The sequence below is a fragment of the Myripristis murdjan genome, chromosome 16, assembly GCF_902150065.1.
Source record: "Myripristis murdjan chromosome 16, fMyrMur1.1, whole genome shotgun sequence".
NCBI classification, from domain to species: Eukaryota; Metazoa; Chordata; class Actinopteri; order Holocentriformes; family Holocentridae; genus Myripristis; species Myripristis murdjan.
In genome coordinates, this window is record NC_043995.1 from 11,002,508 (window position 1) to 11,028,012 (window position 25,505).

The 25,505-nt window shown below is 40.7% G+C and overlaps 1 protein-coding gene across 1 annotated transcript; it reads left to right on the plus strand.

The window, feature by feature from the left end:
* The first annotated feature begins 1,104 nt into the window (after nucleotides 1-1,104).
* On the plus strand, nucleotides 1,105-25,248 carry LOC115373876 (tumor necrosis factor receptor superfamily member 11B). Its single transcript, XM_030072492.1, has 6 exons — nucleotides 1,105-1,186; nucleotides 10,860-11,087; nucleotides 12,205-12,349; nucleotides 20,281-20,496; nucleotides 22,742-22,966; nucleotides 23,788-25,248. Exons 1-6 carry the CDS (start codon nucleotides 1,139-1,141, stop codon nucleotides 24,180-24,182), a joined length of 1,257 nt encoding a protein of 418 aa, XP_029928352.1. The 5' UTR covers nucleotides 1,105-1,138; the 3' UTR covers nucleotides 24,183-25,248.
* Nucleotides 25,249-25,505: the final 257 nt, after the last annotated feature.

Genomic DNA, 25,505 nt, shown 5'->3' on the forward strand with positions numbered 1-25,505 from the left:
TAACAAGGACTGAGAACACACTTTGAGTCAGAGGTCTCAACCTTCAGGTCCCTAAATCAGCTCCACGCTGCACATGCTGCCTATACTATTGTTCATATATACTGAAGTGCTGTTACCAGATTCCATGAATGGAGGTTAAAATAAGCGGTCACACTAAATGCTCTGACTGGTTCAAATAAACAGATGTCACTCATTGTATTTATGTACTGTCAAACCTGGCCTCATAAGTTAGACAAAAACATTTATGCTGGAAAATGATCCGGCATTCACATTGATTAAACTATGGTTTGGTTCGCTCATAGATTTAGTTGATTTTCTTTTACTTTGAGAGATTAGGTAAGTTATGCCTATTTGTCAAGCACATTTTGAGAGGCATTTTTGAAATTCTGTAATGTAGATGATGGAATTTGTTATTTTTGAATATTAGATCGTTATTATTCTGCCACAGTGCAAATTTGAGACACAAATTGGAGTCTGTGGTGCTCTTGCACGTCCACTTGACATCCCCAGCCAAAAAACAAAACAAAACAAAACAAAAAAAGATATTCCTATGATATTGCTATAGAATATTGCTTACAATATTTTAACACTGACCTTCTAGATGGACTCTATAACATTCAAATAGGGGCTTTGTGAGCTTAGTGACATTGTTGTACTTTATATTATCAGTTTGTGTTTTTATCACCTGTGGCATAACTGTCGGATTTTCCATTTTAGTAGGACTATGTGCAAAATCGGCTTGCCTATCATTTTAATTTGCAGACGAGAAGATCCGAGAAGGAGGGGATGCGCTACTTTGTTGTTACTGAGGGTGTGTAAAACATGATATGATGAGCCCTGCTGGCGCTCCTCTTCAGACCTGCGATTGTGTCCATAAAAAAAAAAAAAAAAAAACTCCGTGCGTAATGTCAACGCAAAGTCGTGAGGATGCTACAATTTATTTTTAGGACCAGAGAGAGAGAGAGAGAGAGAGAGAGAGAGAGAGAGAGAGGGAAGGAGGGAGGGAGGGAAAGTATTTCCCATTCCGCTGCTCTCTCTCTCTCTCTCTCTCTCTCTCTCTCTCTCTCTCTGCTCTGCTGTATAAATGTGATGTCTGATGGAGACCCCATCACACCGCAGTTCACTTTGCGCAGTAGAGATGAGCGCTCGGATAGCGAAATCCAACCCGGCCATGAAACTGATAGTGGTGAGTAGCCTACCGAGTATGCTGTTTTTCAGCTTTTCTGCCTCTCCGCCTGCTCCTCTGGCCGGGTCTGTTACGCTGAACCGGGACACATTTTTTTACGAGCGGGGTGTCATTTTTGATGGTACGGTCCATTCTCTGGTATTTGTTGTGATGGTCATGATAAGGAAAATTATTCAGGTCGTCACTATAGGTATAGAAAGGTATGGGCGCTTGCCTGAGTGATGTTCATTTTTTTTTTATCATTATAATGGAAAATATAGAGCAAGCAAGGTATAAATTTACCAATCAAGATACACATTAAAATCGCATTATATCACTTGTATTGAGGCCAGACCCCTATAATATGAACTTTGTGAGTTTGTTCAAAAGTCTCGTGACTTGTGTTTATTTTCTTATATTAACCAAATAATAATATCTAGTCCGTCATCTGTTATTACCCCGCCTTTTCCCCAGAAATGTTGTCAGTATTCATTTTTTATAGGTTATATGATCCATTTTACCTATAGCGCTTTATCATATACAGGACGGCAAAGGTGTGACACATGTATGAACTTGTACCCGCAGAGCCACTGGACTTTAACTGTTGGTCGATATTTGCATAGGCTTTCCACTGTTAGAAACTGGTTGAGGATGCTGTTTTTCCTTTGCTTTACCGCAGCCATACAACCTTATGGAGGGTGAACCCACCTAAACGCGGTTAACACTCTGACATAATTTTGTATAAGGTTTATTCATAGAGTGTATTCTAGGCAGGTGTAGGCGTTTGTTAGTTTCTGTGTATGAGGATATGGTCATCAGAGGACAAAAGTAGCGCTTTCTTGAAAATATAATTGATTTGTCATAATGTTGTTGTTTGTGTTATGATGATCTCTGACCGGAGCTCATGTGTTGCCTGCTTTTTTATTCATCACGGTGTTACCACATAGGAGGCATCCTTTGTATCCAGTAAACAGGCCTGTCCTCAGTTTGACTCAATGTGTGAAAGGTTACATTAGGTCATATTTCACTGCTTGCTCTGTGGCAAGCCTGAAATCCTTGCAGCTTGAATATGATGAAACGTTTCACACCAAAAATAGATTTACAAATGTTCATTCTCTATTTCCAGCACCCCCAGTATGCCAGATAATGTTGAATACAGGCCTATCATTAGACTCATTTGCACTAAGGCACTTCTCAAGTGTTTTTAAATGATAGCGCCTGGAGCTGAAAACACCGTTATTTCCTTTGGTGTGTTTTGCATGCTGTGCTGTGTTGGGGCCTTTGCAAGTTTTGCATAAGTTCGTGTAGCGATGGATATCAGGACGAAAACAGAACATACACTGTAGGAACAAAACATTGGACCTACTATCTATCTCTGTGGTCTGTGTGCGCGTGTGTGTTCGTGTGGCTGTGCATGCATGTGTATGTGTGTGTGTGTGTGTGCACTATTTGTGTGTCAGAGAGAAAAGAGAGGAAAGCTCTGTTTAATACTATACTTGGTCAATGAGTAATATTGTTTATAAGATGTATTGCTAGATTTGTGTGCATAGTGGGTGTGTTAGGCAGCCAAATATAAATGTACACACCCAGTATACCCTGTGCATGTGTGCATGTATGCCTTCATTCAATATATCATCCATAAAGAGTAGTTCCTCTAGCTCAGTACAACCTTGTAATCGTCCATCCAGTTGGTCCTTGTTATAGAAAGTGCGCAAGGAATTTAGCCAGTCAGTCCATCATTCGGTCAACCGCATGATACCAAATGTTCATGCCAACCATTAGCTCATCAGGTAGTGAGCCAGTCAGTAATCTCTATGTTAACACTCTGTGCAGCACTTGATTTTCAGAGTATATGCAATATATGCACTGAACATGTGTTCTTATTCGTCAGTCAATCCCATGCGGAAATCTGATACATACAAAATAAATCATTAACCAGAACAGTCATTTATGAGCCAGTACTATAGTGATATATGCATATAACCCATACAAGTTGAACATATATGTTGGGAGATGCTTGTATTTTTAATATCTGGATATTGTATGATAATGTGCCAGTTCCATTCCATATATGGGCCTTTATTATGGTTCTGTTAGTGACATAGAAATCCCCTAGACCATGTGTACCTGTTACATTTCAGTCCATCAGTCAGTCATTCAGTCCATCCAACTAGTTATTTGGCCAGCTGAACAGCCAGCCATAAAACCACTCAGTCAGTCAGTAATATCTGTGTTAATACTGCCTGTTGATCAGCTCGTCAATCAGCCGTTCAGCCAGTCTGTCATTTGTCCAGCCAGTCCTTTAGCCAGGCCATGTGTCCCTTACATTAGTTTGTCTGTTCCTGTATCAAGCAGTTAGTTAGCCTGCATTTAACCCATTCATCCATCTATCCACTGCAAAGCATGGCAGTTAGTGAGTTTGAATTCACATCAACAACACAAATACATGCAAACCTCGAACAGATTTTGGCAAATCACATGGCAGCTAACATCAAGGTGTCTGGCTGATCGCCCAGCCTGTGGAAATATATATGCATGTATATTTCTTCTTTTCATTTGTTAATGTCTGGGTCTATTTTATTAACATACAGGAACAGAGGCAGAACACTCTACCTTTTATCACCATTCTGTTATCACAATATCCAGCATTATCACATAACACATATTTTCCGTGCAGCCCTACCATCTAATCCATCCATCCAGTACACCGGCCGCCTATCGCCATGCATGAAGCTGCTCTATCTCCCTTTATCTATTATCTGTGCTCTTTTTATCTTTATGCCGCTCTCCTCTTCTCTCTCTGTGGTGACAGTTGGCATCAGCCTCAACAACTTCCCTAAACCTGCTTGCAGGTTCACACGCAGACAAGGGAGGCTACGGAGAGGTCACTTGGCCATAGAGAATCAACACGATTTCACAGTTTTTTTTTCTCTACACAAACAGTTGGAAAAAGAGAAAGGGAGAGGAAGTGTGTGTGTGTGTGTGTGTGTGTGAGTGAGAGAGAGGTGTGCAGATACATGACCAACATCACTTGTGCTTTAAACAAACAAAGTGAGGGGGGAGGGGCACCGAGATACAGGAACTAGGGAGACAAACGAGGAGAGAGATTTCGGGGCGGGGGGCAGAGAGATGTAGGGCTTCAATCAAACGCCTCTAGTAGAGAATCAACATTGATGTTTTTTTTTTTTTCATGCACTGATGCACTGATGGCTTGTGGAGGGGTGCAGGTGTGTGTGTGCGCCTATGTATGGGGGGGGCGTGTGTGTGGCAGGTACAGACGTTTATTCAGAAAGCAACGAATAATGTGGAAAGTCCTCACTCTAACTTCCCCTTTTCCAGGACCAGTGTACTGATAGCAAAAATCTGTGTGTGCATGTGTGTGTGTGTGTGTGTGTGTGTGTGTGTGTGTGTGTCTGTGTGCGTGCGTGCGTGCGTGCGTGCGTGTGTGTGATTGATTGAGACAAGCAGACCAGTGGTGTATTTGTGTCACAGGGACATATAGGCCTATGTCTTTTGTTTGCTGTTGCTACTGTGTGTGAGTCACATTAAAAACAGCAGGACCGACCCGATGCATATTCCTGCAGAGTAATATGTTTACATTATGTGTCACGGACGGGCCGAGGCTGAAATATATCGGATCCAGCTACTTGCGGTGGATTTGATTTATTTTGCTTGAAACTTAAACAGCCAGTCTCAGTGATGACTTTGAACACATGGCTTGCAAGATAAGATAAGACAAATCCCTCTCATATTTGAATGTTTTAAGTATTCAAATCTATGCGCCTGCTGCAACTGCTGTTTTAGTTGCCATGCCGCCCGTGTGTGTGACGCTGGAAGAGTTTCTGTGGCGCACTAAAATAAGTCATTTGTTTGAATCCCTAGATTAAGGGAAGTGAAAAACAATGTGCTTCCCTCAACAGTGGACCAAACACACCACAGCAACACACACAAACACACACCTACTCTCTTTATGCAATTGCTTTAAATAGGGAATGCATTCTGTGTCAGCTTGTGTAATGTACCCACAAATGACACATGCAGAGCAGAGAAAGATAAATAACTTTGTTCACAGTTTCTGTTTAGTAAATGATCAGTGAAAGCTACAAATCATTTACTACGGAGTGTAACATCATAATTGTTGACCCTGTGAAGGTGAAAAATACAAAGTTTATTGGTCCTTTTTTATCAATTAGCACCTAATAACACACACAAGTTTGAGTTATGAAATATGAAATCTGACACATTTATGCGAGGTGATAGTCAAAGCTGTGGCTTCACATGTAATTCTGTACATTATATGATATGTAAGCGATATATGAGGATATAGATATGTATTTTACATTGTATGTATGCATACTTGTACAAACCAAAGATTTCCATTTTTTACTTGCATGAATAGACAGAAATGTTTTGAATTTTGAATTTGATCATAGAGCTATGATTGTGAGAAATCACTTTTTGATGATAAGAGTTGTTTAGGTAACATAGCACGTATAGTCAGTCTCTCTGTCTCTGTAAAAAGTAAAGAGGGAGCGACTCCATCTTCACAGGGTCATCAAATACACACACACACACACACACACACACACACACTTGCAAGAGTTGGAATCCCCCCTCCGACCATCTGCGTTCTACAGTTAACTGAAGCCATGTGCCATGATGGATAAGCTGGTGTAGTGTGGTTTGGTCCCTTTGTGCCATGGATCTAAACCTGACCTCAGGCATCGTTTTCCCTGCATTTCTTTGCATCTTTAAATTTCAATGTGACATTTATACTTACCATGCGTACCATGGTGGGCGATATTTTGAGACTTTAGAAGTAGTTTAAAGTATTTGCAAAAACAATGCAGGGCGTCTTTATTTTTCAAAATGTAATTATGATTTACTGAACCATCATAAGTGTGCGTGGTTTGATGTTGCAGAGCCCGAGGAAGCTTTGCGTGTGACATGGATATTATGTCATTTATGTCAGCAATTTTTAAACCTGTGGAGCTGCCCTGTGGCCCATAGTCAAGCTAATTCTTTTTATTTGATATGCATCCTAGACCACATGTACTTAATGTTCTTTTTGCTTACATTTAAAGCCAGCAAGGCTACATCCAATGAAAAACATTTCAGCTGCAATATAGAAATCTAATGAAATTTGATGTGCATGCACCATTTATTAAATTTATTAATCGAGTTTCTCTTAAAATCTGCCTTTTTTTTATTTAACTCATATGGAAAACTCTGACAAGCAATGCCCACTATGTGCACACGTCGTTCAGTACATGGGGTCATATGGAAAGCACGTGGAGTGAGATTACATTTATGGCTATTTCTGTCAGGTATCTGACCCCCATAGTTACGTAGCTTATCCCCATTTGCCAAGCTTTGCCTGCATGTTGTTTCACTATACTGACACTGCAGCAGGTAATCATCATCATCATAAGACATCACTGTGGGTATTTTTTGACAATAGATAGGCTTTGCAAACCCAGAGTGTCATAAACCCTTTTGACATAAAAAAGATTGTTATTTTTCCAGTTGTGGAATATCACAGCTTCTAAACGTGTGGTCAGTTGACTCGTAAGTGCAGCACCATGTTGTTGCCAGGAAACATCTGAATGAATTTTTGACCCCATGCCTTACTTTGTTGCCTGTTGCCGGAAGCGTTGCCTATCTGCTTCATCCAAAATGACTTTGTATATCCAGTGCCATCAGTGACTGGATTACACTTGTGCTCTGTTGTTTGTTTCATTCAAAAGGATAACATCTGCTCAATAGCATGTGTTTTCTGTTAAAAAATCTGGTAAAAATCATCTTTCCCCCTCCATAAACACACGGTTTTCTCTCAACTCTGTTCAAATGGGATTTGTCGGCATGAAATACATAAGCATGGAAGCTGAACCAGACTCAACAAACACAAATATATATGTGTCTTTTAACCATTGTTTATCCAGGAAAATTTCACTGAGCATTCTTGCTCTTTTCCAGCAACCAACCTCCTGCTTTCCATTCATGCAGTTACGAAAACTCACATGCAGGTTGCACAGTTTAAACACAGTCTTCTACTGTGGGCCGCTGGAGCAGTTGGAGGTTCAGTGCCTCACTTCACAGTTGGTTAAGGGACTTGACCTGGCAACCAATCACAGGCCCTTTTTTCCAACCTCTCTTACACTTTGCATTTATTTCTGCAGCAGCCTTACTCAACACCTCACCTGCTCCCTCTCCCTCTCTCTCTCTGTCCGTACCTTGCTCATTAGGCCTCATACCTTGAACTCCATCCTTTCTTCTCAGCTGGCCACATTCCATATAGGATATGCCTCTCACTGAGTCTCCCTCTGATGATGCTAACAGTATAATTATGGCTGTCAGTGGCCCCTGGCTGCTGTGTAATTTGGGTTTCCAGCGGTCGTACCCAATGTCGTCAGATGGCAACTTCTAAAGCGATGAGGAGGGTGAAAAGTTCAATATCTCTTTTAGTAGCTGATGGACACACATGCACGCACCACGATGCATTTTACCAATAAGCCAATTCGCAAAAAGTTGACAGTTTCTTCAGCAGTAGTCAGCTACTGTCCTGGTTGGCTTGGTTTGATTAGAAGTTCTGGATGGCAATATCAACATGAGTTCTGCCTGAGATATTAAAAGACCCAAACATTGCCTTCTCATCAGGAGGAGTTTCCCTTGGTCTAATGCACAGGTCTTTTGGGCCACCCTGAAAACCTCAAAAGCCTCCAAGCTCCCCGTCTATTTTGGAGGAGCTGTAAAATGTTAGAGCCGATGGATGCCAGGCAGCCCTCAGTCTCAACTCGCATGCTTGATCCGTGATGACCCCTTTTTTGCCAAAGATTGGCACTTATTGTACATTTGCTGAATTGAACAATTCACGATGGAGAGCAATTGCAAAGAGAAGGCAGGGAAGAAAATGCTGCAAAAGTTGCAAACCAGACCGCATAATGTCCAGTCTAAGAGTATAAGAGCTGGGTGTCAGTGCACTAAACCAGACTGTGGCTCTCTACTGTCGCAGAATGCATGGGAAACTGTGTTTAAAACTGTCATTTCAGTGTGAATTTTCAGATGTGTTGTGTTGTTTTAAAGCTGAAATTCTGGGCATCCCCTCTTGGCCCAAAATAGCTGATTCTTATGGCTGCAGTTTTTTTATATCTTCATTTCTGTTTCCATCTCTCCATCTCTGCACATTGATCTGATGTGCATTGTGGCCTGACTACTGTACTGTATGTACAATTTGGAAAACAATGCGAGCCTGACCACTTCCACATGCGGTCTGGCTCTTCGGCACCGACTGAGCATTGTCCAGATCTGCCAGTAAACGCATCCTGACATGAACCGATGATTACAGTCAAATTGAAACGACAAGTGTAACTGTAGCCAGATTCGCTACAATCAGGTGACCCACAGTCACTTCCTGGGTACACTCCACCCTCCTGACATTTCTGAATCGATTAGATGTGGTCTCATGGCTTAATAGTGTGTACATACACTTCTTAATTTGAAGGGCAAGACTGTGATTATGGGTTTGATTCCCGCCGGGGCCACCCATGCTACAAACAAACACATGCAGTCACGGTACTGCTCAGCAAGTCCCTCTGGATGAAAGCCATCCACCAAATGTTGTGCTGGGAGGTCGATAGGTTTTTGCCGGGAAAACCACTGCGCTCGCCAGGCTGTTTGAAGCTTAGGTTTCTATTTTGGTGTGTCAAACCCATTCATCTATTTTTACTATCTTTTTCAATGACCCTCATCTCAAATGGAAATAGAAATCTAAGAATGTGAACTGCGCCTGTACCCCCACCCCCCCTTTTTCAGGTCGGTGCATCACTCTAGGAAGGGAGTAATGTGAGTAGAATATATTATAGAGAGGGAAGACGTGCACGGGCTCACACACAGTTAGTAGACTGAAGTTGAACAATATGTACTGTATGGCAGATGGGGAAGACACAGCTGTCCCTTTACTCACACACATAGGCACGCACATACTTTGCTGATGAGTAGATTTTTATGAGTAAACATTTTGCAACATTATAGTGAATGAGAACACACATGTGCTCACATACATAAGTCTTACTTTTGTTTTGTGGTTTAAAAGTTATGTACTGTAAGATGAATGGGGTAAGCACGCATACACACAAACACAGGCCTGAGATCAATGGTGTGTGACGGGTAAATTGTATACCGGCGTGGGTGAATGTTTTGTATCCTGGTGGTGAATGGGGAAAGCCCAGCAACCTCCAACAGTTCTCTATATGAACAGCAGCCAGGAGAGGAGACCACAGGACACACAGACAGAGGCTGAGGAAGAGAGGACTTGGAAATAAACACGCACAAACATGCATGCTGAAAAACACACACAAACATGTGCCCATGTGGATATGCACAAACACACCAGCAGATGCATGTACTCACACGCACGCACAGTCATGACTTTGATACAGTAATACATGAGAGCTCACATGTATGTACCGCTATGAGACTCACACATTTGCACAGTTGTATGCAGGAAACCACATACAGGCATGCAGACACATGGACACACACAGACACATACACACACACACACACACACACACACAAAGCAAGAACAGCCTATTGTTAGCCAGTGTGTCCAGGCAGCGAGGATGTATCCAGGCCAAGGGGAAAGTCCGCAGAGCCGATGGCTGAGTCTGTTGTGTGACATCTGGTGTGCATGTGGCCTCAGCCAGCTGCATGGCTACATGTCAAACACACTCACAAACTGATATTTTAGAATTTAGGTTCGGGTAATGTTATTCAGATCCTACTAAGGCGATGATAAATGGGCTTGTTTTTGAGGCTACAGATGCCCCGCACAGAGGCTCATAACAGCCTGCCACTTTACAGAGCATCCATTTGAACGTGTTATTGAACAGATAGATGGGTGTGGAGTGCTCTTGCCCACGGGCATGTTGGCCGTGTTGTCGATCACATCAGATGCTTTTCAGCCACAAAGCAGCCTCCCTCACTAACCTGCAGACCTACTACGATGGTTAGGAAACTGTTGCTCAGATCAGATGGCACAAAGCTGCACGATTAATGGTCTGTAATCACGCTGTTTATTGACATTTTAGTTTCTACCATTAATATCCGCAGAGCATTGGCAAGATACAAGCATTTCATATAATCTACAATGTCATCTCTGGTTGAAAATAGTCAAGATGTTGATATAAAATGCCAGAGGTGCAATAAATCAGCTCTGACATTAAGCTCATCAAGACTATTAATCATGAATTACATGCATGATTGCAATAGTTAGATAAATTATCAGGACGAGCAGGATAATCATTTGTAGCCATAATTGTGCAGGCCCAGAATTATATGCAGACATGTTGAGGCAGTAAAGGGAAGCAGTATTGCCATCTGCACGGATGGGAATTGGAAAATATAAGAATGAACGATATAATGACAACGTTCCCCATTTATATCACCACAAATCTCGTCGTAGTCTTTCTCCTGTTTCTCTGACTTGACAGAACTGCTTACTATGAGCAAAGGAAATCACTTTAAAATTGTGCGTCCTCTGACTTTTTGTTTTTCTTTCTCCTTTTTGCTTTAGATAGGTTTTCAGTTGTTGCATCCCCAAATGTTGAGCAAGCCTAGTTTCCATGGACTCACTGTGGTAGGTTGTATTTCTTGCTGTTTGCTCGGTGACTGAACCTGCTTCTCTCTCTTGCAGCTCTTCACTGCCTCTCTCTCCTGGGCCTTCCAGCAGCAAGCTACACCGCCTAAATACCAGCACCGTGATCCCGTGACCTCTGACCTCCTACTGTGTGACCAGTGCCCTCCTGGCATGGCCGTGAAACAGCACTGTACTGCCAACACACCCACAGAGTGCCAGCCTTGCCCTGATAAACACTTTGCTGAAAACTGGCACTGGGGTGATACGTGCCAATACTGCACTTCGGTATGTGACACCACAGACTTGTGTGTCCTCTTATTAAATTGTTCTCTTTGGTTTTTGCTCTCTTTGCTGTGGTGTGTGTTTTGTATACCACAGCGTTGCATGTTTTCTCCTGTTTTTTTCCTTTTTCTAGGTATTTGTGCTAAGGATGAGTAAAGCGGGAGTGTGACTAAACATGTTTTGCATTAACAAAAACCATTTTTTGTGTAATTAACATCTCCCTTCCCCAGCATTTGCCATAGAATGTGTACAGGTGTTAGGAGAAGAGAGAGAACTCCAACTAATGATGTCAGAGTGAAATCTTTGTGTTATTCTTATGTGTGCTACTGAATTCCCTCCCTGGTGTCCTGTCCATTGCCAATGTATGCAAGGCCATACTTTAAGGTGTTAGAAGGCCACTAAACAGAAAAAAATGTCAGTGTCAGTTTCACTCAGAGTAAAAAAAAAAAAATCCACATGAGGCCGGTGTTTATACAAGTCCACGGCTATCAAAGCTCATTCAATCCTTTCAATTTGTTTTGAACAGCTGCCACGGAGCCATATCAGCTCTAGGAGTAGGCAAACAGCTCTCACTTGTCAACCTGAGTAACTGTCACACAAAAAGCAACGCTCACTAACATAAAAAGAAAAAGAAAATAAAAATGAAGGGGTACTACAGAGACTACAGTCTACAGACAGCAAAGTCTGAGGCTTTTAAGTGCGCGATAGAATGAGCTTTCTTTTATGTTGTTGTCATCTTTGTCTTGGTAAATTGTGCAAGATTATCATCAGCCAGCTGTTATTATCCTGCTGTCACCTGTGTGTTTTCATCTTCCTATTCTAGTCTGTCCTGCATGTCCTTTGTCTGCATTTAATTAAGTGAGACAGCTGGAATAACAGCATCCATACCTGGTTTTCAGTCATGTCATGTTATCAGTATTGTATTATTACTGCAAAGTGTGTTTTATTTTTTGATATGCCCATATATATTAATGTGTGTTCTCTCCTGTTTGTTGCAGTCAAGGTGTGTGAGGACCAACCAGGCACATTTTTTAATGTGTTTTTGTGTGTGTGTGTGTGTGTGTGTGTGTGTGTGTGTGTGTGTGTGTGTGTGTGTGTGTGTGTGTGTGTGTATGTTTAGGTGTGTAAGGAGAGACAGTTGGTGAAAAGGCAGTGCAACAGCACCCATGATCAGCTGTGTGAGTGTGCAAAAGGCTTCCACCTTGTGGTGGAGTTCTGCATAAAACACAGCGTCTGCTCCCCTGGGTATGGAGTCGTAGCTCTGGGTAAGACTGATCACTGTTCTATCCTAACTACAGTTCCAACAAGTACTGCACAGAACTAGTCAAGATTAAGGTGAAGGTTTAGAATTAAATTCAAATTATTTTAGTGGCATTACTGGAAATTTTCTTTTTAATGTGCACTTTATGAAATTTATTATTACAGTGACAAACATGCAAGTGTCTAATTCTGCATTCACATTTCCAAAAAGGCCATTCTGGTCAGTGCCATAGCATGTCAGAAAACCGCAAAAGCAAACTGCTCATTTTCAATATTTCATCTCAGTTCATGGTGTCTGATTTTCGTGGTTGTCTTTTAACATGATTCCTATTGTGACAAGGCGCCAAAGTAGAGAAGTGGAATAGCCCAGCCAAATCAGTATATGGTATATGGTGCGTTTCTACCAGACTCCAAAAATGAACAGCCAGAGCACAAATATGTGTGCATCTACATTATATCCATTTTTCAAGAAGTTTTAACATCCCTTTATTCATCGCCACAATAGATGGTTAAAGCTGGGAAAAATCTGAATCTACAGATGTGATAGGAGGCACTGTTAGAGTGGTTTTTTTTTTTGGTTGTTTGTTTTTTTTGTTTGTTTTTTACAGTCAGTTCCCTGTAGAAAACAAAGACCAATTAATCATCCACCACATATTGCCACAATATGAATGCAGCAAACTATGTTAGGTTGTTTAATGATGAATTTGTCATGCTGATAATATAATATGCGTTTCATTTTTAGTCGACATTTGTATGGCCTTTGTAGTTAAAATGCAGAACGTCCATATTTTGTGAATAATCATGCTGTTATTGTCATTAATATAGAAAATATTGTGGTATGAATTGATTCAGCGTGCAGAGTTGGCCACAGTGTATAAGTCAGAGATTCAGTGCCTTGTTCATGGACAATGTTTGGCAGTGAGAGTGGGTGCGATAGACGCCATAGCAATCACCTTCACCAGCTCACTCACTCACTAATAGAGTACATCCTGCTGATCAGTCAACAGTCACTTGATCAACTGATGAATAAATCGGTCTGCCAGACACTTATTTATAAAGACGACATGTGCATTGTCCAAATGTGTATGCCAGCAGTACTAAGCCAGATCACTGATCTTTCTACTCATAAGAACGTTTGATTTTAGCATAACAAAGTACAAATATAATTGTTTGACTTTGTCTTTAGAATTGGCTATGTTTACATTAAAAAAAAAAAAAAAAAAAAAAAAAACATTACTAATCTATTTTAATCTGTAAGCCATTTAATTCTTTTCTTCCTGTTTTTTTCCTTCCTCTGAATTTCTTTCTTTCATTCTTTGTCTCTTTCCTCTCCCTGCTGAGTTTCTGTGAATCAGACCCATTCCAGACACAGATGAGTCTTTTCCCAAAAGGGACATTGTCTGGCTGAGGACACACACACACACACAAACACACACACCCATACGCACATATACACATACATAAATGATGCACATACACAGCTGCAGACTAGCATCACTGGTGACCATAGAATGTATTTAGTATTGAATGTGCATGTCTGTGAGGACATCTGCTTTTTTCCATCTCTGTCTTTCTCTCTTCCATAGACACATACACACACACAAACAAATATACACACACACACACATAGGCCGAGTGCGGTTTGAGGCTTCCTGGATATGTCACAGTTTGATGAATAGAAGTATGTCATGGGCAATATTCTCCTTTCTAACTGGATCTGCCTGGGATTTCCTCTGAGTCTCTGTTTTCTTTTTCCTAGCACAGAAAGAAGACACATTCTGTATATATATACTCATGAAGAACACAGCCGGTGCTTGTTCTATTACGGTCACTTTGTGTGTGTGTGTGTGTGTGTGTGTGTGTGTGTGTGTGGGTGCATGTGTGTTGGCATGTGTCAGTATAGACTCTATGTAGTTTTTCATGGTTGCAATTCTTTACCTGGCCTGCACTGCAGGGTGGCGGTGTCTTCTTAGTCATCATTTAACTTTAATGTTTGCCAGTTCCAGACCAAAAAAAAAAAAAAACAATTTTTTTTTGCATTTCAGCAGTTTTGAAAAGCACAATAAAGCCCGTGGCTCAGTTTAATGTAAGTGAGCTGCTGTCCTGTGAAGCTGCGAGCACAGGATCTGTCTAGACTGAAGCATCTGTACTGGATAAAGAATATTTGGTTTGTTCCAATCTGCTCAATCTGTCATTTTTTCCAATCACAGAGAGAGAGAGTGAGAGAAAGATCTCAGTTTTTTTTCTCACTCTCAACTAGATGCTCCTCTCTACATGTTAAGCCCGACATTAAATAGGAGATTATTCTTTATAGGTGTGGTTCATTTGTGTGTTAAAGCTCTTAAGGACCTGTAGTTGAGTTGATTAGTTTATCTTCCTTAGCTGTCACTTTGTTTTCATTCAGATTGAAATATGGTATTAATTATAGGGACATTATGGCAGATGAATGGGAGAACTCACTCAGGCATCTAGGAATGTTTAAAAGAGAAAATAAGTATGTTGGTCTGAGAGAGAAGCTAGTGCCTCTTTTCTGAATTCAGGTCAGTAGACTAAAAAGCATTAAATAATTTCTGAATCAGGAAGCCGTGTTTTAAATTTAGTGGAAGAGAGTGTCATGAGATTCATTGTCATGAGGTAGTTGTGGAAATATAATGTCATCTTCAGACTGGTAGCTACTATGGCACTGAAATAAAGGACAGCCTGATATTTTCCATGAACTCTATCATTCCTGTATTTTCCATGTATGGTGTTATGGCCAATGGTTTGTGTTCACTGTGTCAAATTGGAAATTGTGACAGGTCATCAGTTAATTCCACAGAGACACAACTTCTATTACTGTCAAACCATCACAGTGATGAATATCCGTATGGTCAGCTGAGTCATTTTCAGCCGCAGGTCTTCACACACTGAGAGTGCATACGCGGGGATTGAATATGAGTCATGAATGTTGGCTATACGATATCTGTCAGTTTTATTTTGAGGAACTGCGTTGGCTTTTGCTCAAAAGGTTTTATCTGGGCAAAGAAAATAACCGATTTTCATCTCCACAGAATCTATAAGTCATCTTTGATTGCATATTGGCGACATGAGTGCCATTCCCACAGATGGTTGAACGTTTTCCCGATTCCTCTAAACATGCAGGTGTAACCCACACTGTCTGTAAGAAATTATAGCCTAATACATCACTGATGACTGTGCTGCAGTCCAGCGTCTGTCAGTCAGAAACCACCGCAGCCATAATGACTTTTATCTGGAAAAGCTCACGTCAACTTTAATAACCCAGTTAAGGACTTTTTCCCTTGAATTCTCAAGGTCCTGTTTCCTCATAGCCTGCAGGTGTGTCAGCTGGTGTTGGTTTCAGTGGCACAGCTGGTCGTCGTACAAGAGATTATTGGATTAGTTTAGAAAACCTGTCAACAGAGATGGAGCGATGAATTTCTGTTGGCCCGGAAACATCAAATCATCTTCAAGTGTTCGATAACCATAAAGGGGATGACACAACTGTTTCCATGAGATGTTTTATCTCTGCTTCTCATACATCCTTGTAGAAGTTGATTTTAATTTGATTAAACAGACTGCAGACTTTTAATGCAGTAGCTTATCGGTTGTTTTTATCACTACAGTGGCGGAGACTTTTCCCTGCATTCCTTGAGCCTTGGTTCCTCATGGAATGCACTTATGTTTGGCTTGTCTTGGTTTAGCAGCTCAGTTATATTATCCATTATGGAGATTTCTTTGTGGATAAAGCATGGGCCAACTGAATCATCCTGCGGTTGTGATTATTTGTGGCTTTCTGTGGAAATACTTCTTCCTCCTGGGTTAGTTAGCAACTCTTGTCATTTTTTTTTTGTAAGAATGACAAGAGGTTATTGTACAAATTTCTATTGCTCTTGATTTTTTTGTTTTCACTTCTGAGTAACACTGGATGTGTGTTCTTGGAAATAGCCAGAGAAGCAGAAGTTCATGTGCACACCCATGCATGCGTCACTTTTTGCAAATTGAGTAACTGTTCTGTGTTCTGTGCATTTTTCTGAGATGCCTTTCTTTACAAAGAAATGTGACAAATGAAATGTGAGTCGGTGATTAACAAACAAGAAGGTGCTGTTCAAGTTATGTGTTATGTTAAGTTATGTGCATTTTGTGTTGTTTTCATTGCATATTACTCTGTAAACACAATGTAATCTGTAGTGGTATTAATGAATGAGGTCAAGAAAGCCTAAAGGTCCATTTCAATGCAAATTGCATTTCTTGATTCCACAGTATAATTTACCAAAGTGCCTCTTAATATAAAGTTACCCACGTTATTATAGCTGTCAGCATTGTGGAAAATTCATTGAAGCAAGTATGATGCCTGTCATCACATATTTAGCAGTAATGATAAGCACCATAAATATAAACAAGTGTGACACAATAATTTGAATGAATTCTTCATGAGAACCAGTAAGTAGAGTCTGATACCAATTGCTACTGAAACTCGTGAGAGAGAAAGTGGCACTACACTTTTCATGACTTCCTCAGTGTAGCAGTCCAGCTGCTGCAAAGATGACACAGTGTTTTCCATGAGTCCTTTGTATACACGGCTCTGTCCCCCGCAGTGTTGACACTACTTGAAGATGAGACGGTATTTTCCATAAATCCCTCATTGATGTGGATCTAAGATGTGACTTAGGAGGTCAGTGAAGCTACACAGCCATGAGACAGCATTTGAAGGGATTCCCCTCCCTGAGGCACAGGGTCATATTATGTAATGTCCTGAGCTGCTGTGGTTTTTAAGCCACAGAATGTTAGATACTGTAGCCTTTGCTTCAGCCCCCAACAGTAAACCTCTTTGATGTTTTACCCCATCTCTCTCTCTATTCTTCTGCCTTTCTTTATCTCTCTTTTCCCATTTTTTCTCTCTCTCTTAGAAACACACATACAAAAACATAATTAAAACTTTGCTTTAACACAACAACAACAGCTGCACTGGAGTCTGGCTTGCCTGTGTAGCTTGCCTGTGTTTTTACATACATAATGAGAAGGCATTGCATTGGTTGGTACTGGTGAGGAAAGACAGTGGTAGTGAATGTTTAAAAGTGTGTGTTATACCTAAAAGTTGTATTTACAATTACTGAATATCTGTACCTCATGAACTGAAAAAGAATGAATGGACAAATGAATGAACAAACAAAAAGTGAATCGATCAGTTATTCATTTTAGAAGTTTCTTATGCGTGTAACCGTAACCAATTTATATCTTGAGGTTTTACTGTGTAGGAGACAGATGTATTAAAACAGGCCTGCTCCGGTAACACTGAGGCGCACAGCAAAGTGCTAATGTGCTGATTTTTCACAAATTGCGGGTTGGGGAAATTCTCAGAGCGAAAGATCTTTATCAGCATGTGTAGCCATGAATCATTCTCATGCAAATTTAAAGCCTGTCAGCAGTGGTCAACGAGGTATTTGCCCCCATTTGCACAAATTCTGCATATTAGCTGGTGCGTTGCGGTAACGTATGCTAAAATGAAATAGAGTTTGATGCGACTACCGTAAAAGGTTGAAATGTTCTCAAGAAAAACACGTGCTATGTCATGAATAGTGTGGAAGTGCGTCAAAGGTTAAATGTCATATAAGTACCTCTCTACCTCCTACATGCTCTCACTTCTACCCTGCAGGGGTTAAAAAAAAAATCAAATAAGGATGTGGTTGCAGTACCAGTTCCACTGCTTCAACTCCATATGTAAATTGTCAGTATACTATGTATACTGACAATTTACTATGTACTATGTACCATTACTATGTACAATTTACTATGTACAGTATACTATGGGGTCAAAATTAATAAACAAACAAACAAACAAACAAACAAAAAACTCACTGTACTGTACTCACTCACTGTAGATCAGTTGAAAATATAGCCTAATTATTATTATTGTTATTATCCTTGGTGGTGGATAATGTACAACCCCATGCTCTGATTATTATCTCATCTGAGGTAACTTTCTAACTGATGATGTAATAATCCCATTGACTAATAAAGATATTACTTTCTCATTATAGTATGCTTACTTAAAAATATCTTTCATTCATTATGAAGTATTAACTGTCATTTAATCTAAACAGGCTTTATTACATATTCAACTGATTTAAAGGGACATTTTGACAATTTATTACATGATCAGTTGCTATGTGGCATATTAAAAACAGGTTTGGGAGGGATTCATTCTTATATATAGTTGTATTACATTTAGCCCTCAGTCTTTAGACACAATCTAAGCAGCATTTTTTAGTTTTCATATCCCTCTGAGACACGGGTCAGAGGAGGTGGTCAGCATTACTGCATGTAACACGGATCAAACTTGTAGCTTACATGTAGTCTCTCTAACCATTTTCATCATTTTCAACCTCCTCCTCCTTTTCCTCTCCACTTTTGTCAGTGTTTTCACTGACAAATAAGATTGACAGTAATATAGAGCAGTGATCTGTTTTCCTCTGTGCGTTGCATGATTTTTGGTTGATTCATATGGCAACGGTAGGTGTAGTACAGCATGACGCAAGACGATGAGAGGTAACCGTATTTTTTTTATGCTGGAAAATAATTTTCCCGCTCACCTCAGTCAGCTGAATGTGAGAATCATGTTTTGCTAAGGCTGATTGTAGTACTCACCTTTTGTAACATGCCTTGGAGCATTACCATGGTATCATTCTTCAAACATAATAGAAACCGAGAGGGCGGTGTCGCTGACAAAGTTACGACTTTCTCAGTCTCAGATTGACAAAGCCATTTCTTGCTCTGACGTGCTCTTCACATGTTGATGTGGTCGACGTTCCTGGAATCACAGCATCTTTCTGTTTCATCTGCAACTTGGTGCCTATGAAGTGAATTGTGCATGAAATTGCTGCGCTGTGAAAGATAAAACTTGCAAAAAATGATCATGAAAAGGTTATGTCTCTGGTCAGCAAATTTCTCTTTGGAAAAAAAAGGAACCCAAAATCTAACAAAATAACCTTAAAATGACAATTATATTGGATGAATTGTTTACATGTAAATGTCATATTCAGAATCTCATCACCAAATTGCAGCAAAACTGTTTTTTTTTTTTTTTTTGTACAGAATTGTATAGTTGAGGCAGTTTTTCTATCAGTCCTAGATTATGGTGATATAATCTACAGATATTCTGCTGCCTCCATTCTTCAAACCCCTGGACAATTTACCATCTATTGACTTCTTACCTACTGTTTAGAGTTTTATTGACTGATTGATTTTAATTCTTTTTTTTTCACTTTGAGCTTTTATTCAGCTTCTGGTGTTTCCTCGCATACAGTAGTGTTTTCTCAGTTCAGTTCCAGTTCCTGTTCCTATTTTTAACAATTGCTGTGGTTGTGAGTGAATGGATGGGGGGAAGGAGGTTGTGGTTTTGTGTGTGTGTGTGTGTGTGTGTGTGTGTGTGTGTGTGCACGTGTGCGCACACAGGGAGGGGTGTATTTTGTGTTAAGCACTTTGTGTTCCATTTTGTTTGTATGAAAAGTGCTATACAAATTGTTTGATTGGGCTCAGTTTGTATGACACTCACCATTGCATTTTATATAGCAAAGTTGGTTGGTAATCGCTTGTATATTTTCATCCATAAATCCCTTATTAGACATTCACCAGCCTATATATATTGTCAACACTGGACTGGACCACAAGACTGTGTTAAACTCCAAAACACCAAACAAATGAAATTAACTACAACAAATCCTCAAGATTGGCATTCTCATAACCCCTGGACAATCCAAGATGATGATCTTAAACCACTTCATCACAGTCATTTTCACTGAGTGTTGTTCTCTTACATGTTTCTCTGTATCTTGACATCATTGTAAAGTAGGAAAACCTCAATGATTTTTTTAGGCTTGAGTCAAGGTTTAAATGCATATTTTTGGCAACACGGTCTGTATTTGTGCATCCCCTCCAGGTACGCCGGAGAGTGACACAAAGTGTGAGCCTTGCCCCCCTGGTCATTTCTCAAGTGGCAGCTCCTCCACAGAGCCGTGTCTACCCCACAGGAACTGCACAGATTCGAGCTTGAAGACACTGAGACAGGGAACTTCCACCATGAACACCCTCTGTGAGAATCAGACCAAACACCCCGTCCCAGAGTGCTCTCAGCACCACGCGCGGTGCCACACTGGTGAGACCACAGACACTGTACGACACGCTGTAGATGATGGTGATAGACGGTGGCTGCAGTCGAGTGCCAGCCTCAGCAGGAACTGAGAGGAAGATTGCAGTGCTAACGCAGGGTGGAATCATTTCTATCTGTTGTATCAGAGATTTCTATCAGTTAAGGCGTACACAGTGCACACAGATGCTCATGTGATAATGTGCCAAGCAAACTGTCAACAATTTAACATCAGTCAATAGTGGATTATTTTAGATGTGCGGTCAAAATGTTTCACTGAAGACAGGGGATTTCCTTGGTCAGGTTCGTTGTTCAGATTCCATTCTTTTCCAGATTCTTGCGTGTCTGAGGGAGACAAGAAAGACGAGAGGCTTGAATGGGATGTTTATGGGATTGCTGTCATAATGACCCAGGATGGATCAATTATGTTTTAACTGTCACATCCTCAAACAACAATAACAGAGGAAACTGACTCAAACAGGAATGAGACACGAGACAAGCTGGTCAGGCTTTGTTGCTCAGAATTTAACCATGACAGATGCTGGCAATTAATTTAAATGGGGAAGCCTCAAATATGACACTGGATTCCCATAGCCTGACAAACCGCAGTCATTGTAGAACACCCCGACATCACCGCACACACACAAAACAAGCATATGCACACAAGACCAGTGCACACACCCTGGAACACACACACACACACATACACATCAGCTATAGACTGTGTCCCTCAGGGAAGCGATGCTCTCCTCAAAAATTCATTCACAAATTGTCTTCAAGCGGGCTGCGCAACCACAGAGTGTCTACAGCAAACTTTGGAACAGTTTAACAGTTTTTTTAAACTAAAATTGTGAAATTGAAAGCAGTTGGGGATCCCAAATCTGAGTGTGATTTGGAGAAACCACGGGAATGTCAATGTCAATTACAGACCAAGGCGCTCTTACATCATATGGACATCAGAGGAACAAGCCCGATAATCTTTTCACATTAGAATGGCGATTGGTGCTCAAACTACACCGAGATGAAATTCACAAAACATTTGTTCTTAATTTTGGATGTCTCTCTGTGACATAGCCACAGTGCTGTGAGTCAATAACGCTTAACCACCCGATCCTTGATGCTTCATTATCACTGATTGGAAGAAAGGGACAAATGTAAGGAGATACTTTGTATTTACAAGAACTGTTCATATTGACAGATGCGCAACATCATGTTTTTTAATGTTTGGCGCCAGTAATTGGCGGCAGGTTGGGACAGCGGTTAATGAGAAAGCTCTGTGTACTCCTCAGGACTCTTCAGGGCGTAGAAACGATGGGAATTTAATGGTGTGATGCAGCCGAGTACACCGCAGTGTGGTCCAGTTTAAAGCTGCATTTCACGCTGCATTACCTCACCAGTGTAAAAGTTCTTAGTTTTCGTCCTGGATGACTGGCTGGGGCAGGGCACATACTATGGCACACTGGACCACCTAGGATCCTGAAACCCCAGGTGTGCCTAAAAAAATAATTTGTCATTTAATTGTCAATTGGGGATAATATGAACATACTGTACGTACTGCAGTGAAGCTTGGCAACTTAGCTCTGTTCGGTTTAGCATAGCATAGCACGGCCCAGCTTAGTCTGATTAAAGAGCACTTCACCTCTGATTTGTTTAGTGTGGAGCAATACAGATGGGTTCAGTTTGGGTTGGCTTGTCAGTGTGACGCCCGACTGTTACTGGGGAACACAGAGAGGAAAGCCCCTATTTCTGCTGAGGTCTAGTTACAATCTAACGGCTACAGACACATACATGCACACAAACAGATCCAGACATATAATAAGCTCTGGGACTCCTCAGAGACCCTGCCATGTAATCAGTGGAGTTTTAACATTTGGAATCAAGTCTAATCACCACCTGTGCCCCATCAAATAAGCCCCTCTGGGAAATAAATCTTGTTAGAATCGGCCTAGTCCATGTGTGGAGAGATGTGACTTGTTTATCCTGCTTGTTTTCCACCTTAATTCTTACATAAAATTTGGCTTTCGGCAGTCCTTTGTCCTGTGATCAAGAACACCAAGTGCAACAAACACACCGACTATGTGAGGGCGAGAAAGCGCAATTCAGCATGTTGCAGAATTAGTTAAGCAGGTTTCTCAGCTCTCTCCCTTAGGCATTTCTTTCCATTTCCATTTCCATTTCTTTATAATAAAGCCAATAGAAGTATCACCTAAGCCCTGATTTCTCTCTTTCTCCTGTCTCTGTGTTCTCTTTCCAGATGTGACCCTTTGTGAGGAGGCTGTTTTCCAGTCTCTAGCATCGCTGCGACTGTCCTCAGTGCCCCTGGAGCGGCTGCTGGAGAGTCTTCCAGGGCGAAGGGTGGATCGCAAAAGTCTGGAGAGGCTGAAGAAGGCCTGCACTCCGCAGCAGCAGGTCCTGCAGCTGCTGCGACTGTGGAGGGAGCAGAACAAAGACCAGGACAAGCTGTACGGAATCATACAAGGTCAGGAGGGAGTACATGTCGACATTTGAGGGGGATGCGCTGAAAGTCCTTTTTTTTTTATTTACATAATCAATTACATAATAAATTTGTTTTGTGAAACAATTTTTAAAACCTACTGATTCAGCCAATCGTTTGTCTGGCTATCACTCCTCCTACATGACAGTGTAATACGTCATATACAAAAAGTGGTGGTTGTCAGATGACAATAGTTGCTGTATACACAGATGAACACGTGTATGAGGGGCCTCTGTGTTTCTGTAAGATAGATAGATAGATAGATACTTTATTCATCCCGCAGGAAATTCGCAGTTTTTCAGCAGTATCCTGAATAGTATAAATATGGTCATCAAGCTTTATGACACAGTTAAAGCACCTATATACACTACATGAAGTAATGACAGCCCAGGTTAATCTCTAAAGGAACCCAAAATACAAAAAAAAAAAAAAAAAAAAAAAAGGATATATTTGACTTACCCTATCTATTTTGATGGCCTCTGTGTTATTTTCCAAACTTTTGAGATCACAACATTGTTAAGGACAGATACAGTTTGGTGGTGTCTTATGGTGAAACTCTTATCTGTGTCATTGTTTTTGGAAAGAACTGTTGCTGTTGAGTGTTTTGTACATACATTTTCACAGCTTTGTGAAAGAATACCCATCCAGCCCTACTATTTTGTATCTGGATGGATAGACTGAGCTAGGGATAAGTGGGATGTTTTTTTTTTTTTTTTGTATTCGGAGTGAGGCATTCCTTTAATTGCTTTCAGTGGCACTCACTGAAACTTTTCAAGTGTGACAACGTGTACTCACTGTCAATTCAGGCGTGAACCACTGTGAGAGGAAGGTGTCCCGCTGTGCTGGCGTAAAGAACCTGACCCTGGACGACCTCCTGAAGGTTACCAACAGCCTGCCGGGGATCCGAATTCGTCAGGAGGATGTGCGGGCTGTGGTGTCGTCCTGCCCGACAAGGCAGTACATCCTGCAGCTCCTTCACCTCTGGAAGACGGCAAACTTCGACCTGGATCTAGCCAAAGGTCTGTCTCATAGCCTGAGGGTCCTGCGCAGCCAGGGGGCGCCACGCACCCTGATGAAAGCACTGAAGAAGATCAGCCGCATTATAGGAACCACCTCGGTGCACAAGATGTACGAGAAGATGTTTGTCAACATGCTGCAGGATGATTCGTGTTTTAAGACTCACAAGCCGTACAATGAATAGGGGTGGGGCGAACAAACACAATCTCATGCAGTTTGATGCAGATCCGCATGCACACTTGCATTGTCAAACAGTGAACACACACACGCAGACGCACACACACACACACACACAAACATACACACACACACATGCACACCCATAAACACAGTCACAAACTGATACACACACAAAGTGAGGAGGAGGATAAATGTATGTGAAAGATTAAACAGACAAGGGTCAATTGTCAATGTTAGATCACAGTCGATTCATTTAACATATCAAATGTTATCAAGCTATTACACACTGCATGCCAGGAAGAGTTTTGTCCAAATGTAACAAAGGGCGTGATTGGAAGGTAAATTCTTGTTATTTGCCCACGTTATTCTCTAAAACCTGTTGTCGAGTGTTTAGAAATATGTGGTAACAATGGACACTAATCCATTCATACCCACCTTCAATCTGTCTGTCTGTGATAAAATATGATGAAATAAAATTTTCATCATATTTAGGCAGGCCTAAACAAGTTCTATAAAATGTTTCCTGGGAGCTGTTCGACCACAGTCTGTGAAAAAAGAAAAACTATTTAAGATGTACATAGTACACTATTTTATGGGAGAAGGGCGGGCAGACATTGTGTTGTTATTATTGCTTTCTCACTGTTTGAGAGGAAGGATTTGGTTTCATAATGAAATGTTTTCTGAGGTTTTCCTTTGTTTGTTTGTTGGTTTGATTGTTTGTTCTGGACTGCTGACACGTAAAGCTCATCTGAAAGATTTTTTTTTTATTGTTTTTTGGAAAATGTCAGCCTTATGAATGTACAAAGGAGTGCAATTGTTTTCTATTTAAAAATTAATAATTTTTCTTACTGAGTATGTAAAGGCTTGTTTTATTACTTTTATCAAAGATACTGGATTCCAAATGCTGCAATTCATAAAGTGATATTTGTTTTATATTTTGTTTTATCACTTTTATATTATTAAGTGTATGTTCTTTATTGTATATATATGCTTGATTGTTCCTTTTTTAAGCTCTTGTAACTTGTGAACACTAATGTCAAAATGATTAAAATCATTTTTTTGTTCTTTTTTTGAAACACATTTCTTCTTAAAGAATATAAAATACTTCATTCTGGTGGATGGACAGATGAATGCATGACTCAAGCCTTAGTCAGCACCACAACAAAACAAAAAAAATCTATGACAATTTCAATTTCCTCTTCAGATTACATGTGGTTTTGCCTTGTGATTCCCTTTTATATTAGAAACTACTATAATGTAGAGCGACCAGGAAATTACCATCAGCCGTCATATCCAGGAAATGTGACTGCTGCTGATGAATCACAGC

Excerpts from the sequence above, each read along its gene's own strand:
- LOC115373876 (XM_030072492.1), top strand. The coding sequence starts at position 1,139 with ATGAGCGCTCGGATAGCGAAATCCAACCCGGCCATGAAACTGATAGTG. Across the intron at positions 20,497-22,741 it reads CCACGCGCGGTGCCACACTG|ATGTGACCCTTTGTGAGGAG; the intron begins GTGAGACCACAG and ends TTCTCTTTCCAG. Across the intron at positions 22,967-23,787 it reads GCTGTACGGAATCATACAAG|GCGTGAACCACTGTGAGAGG; the intron begins GTCAGGAGGGAG and ends CTGTCAATTCAG.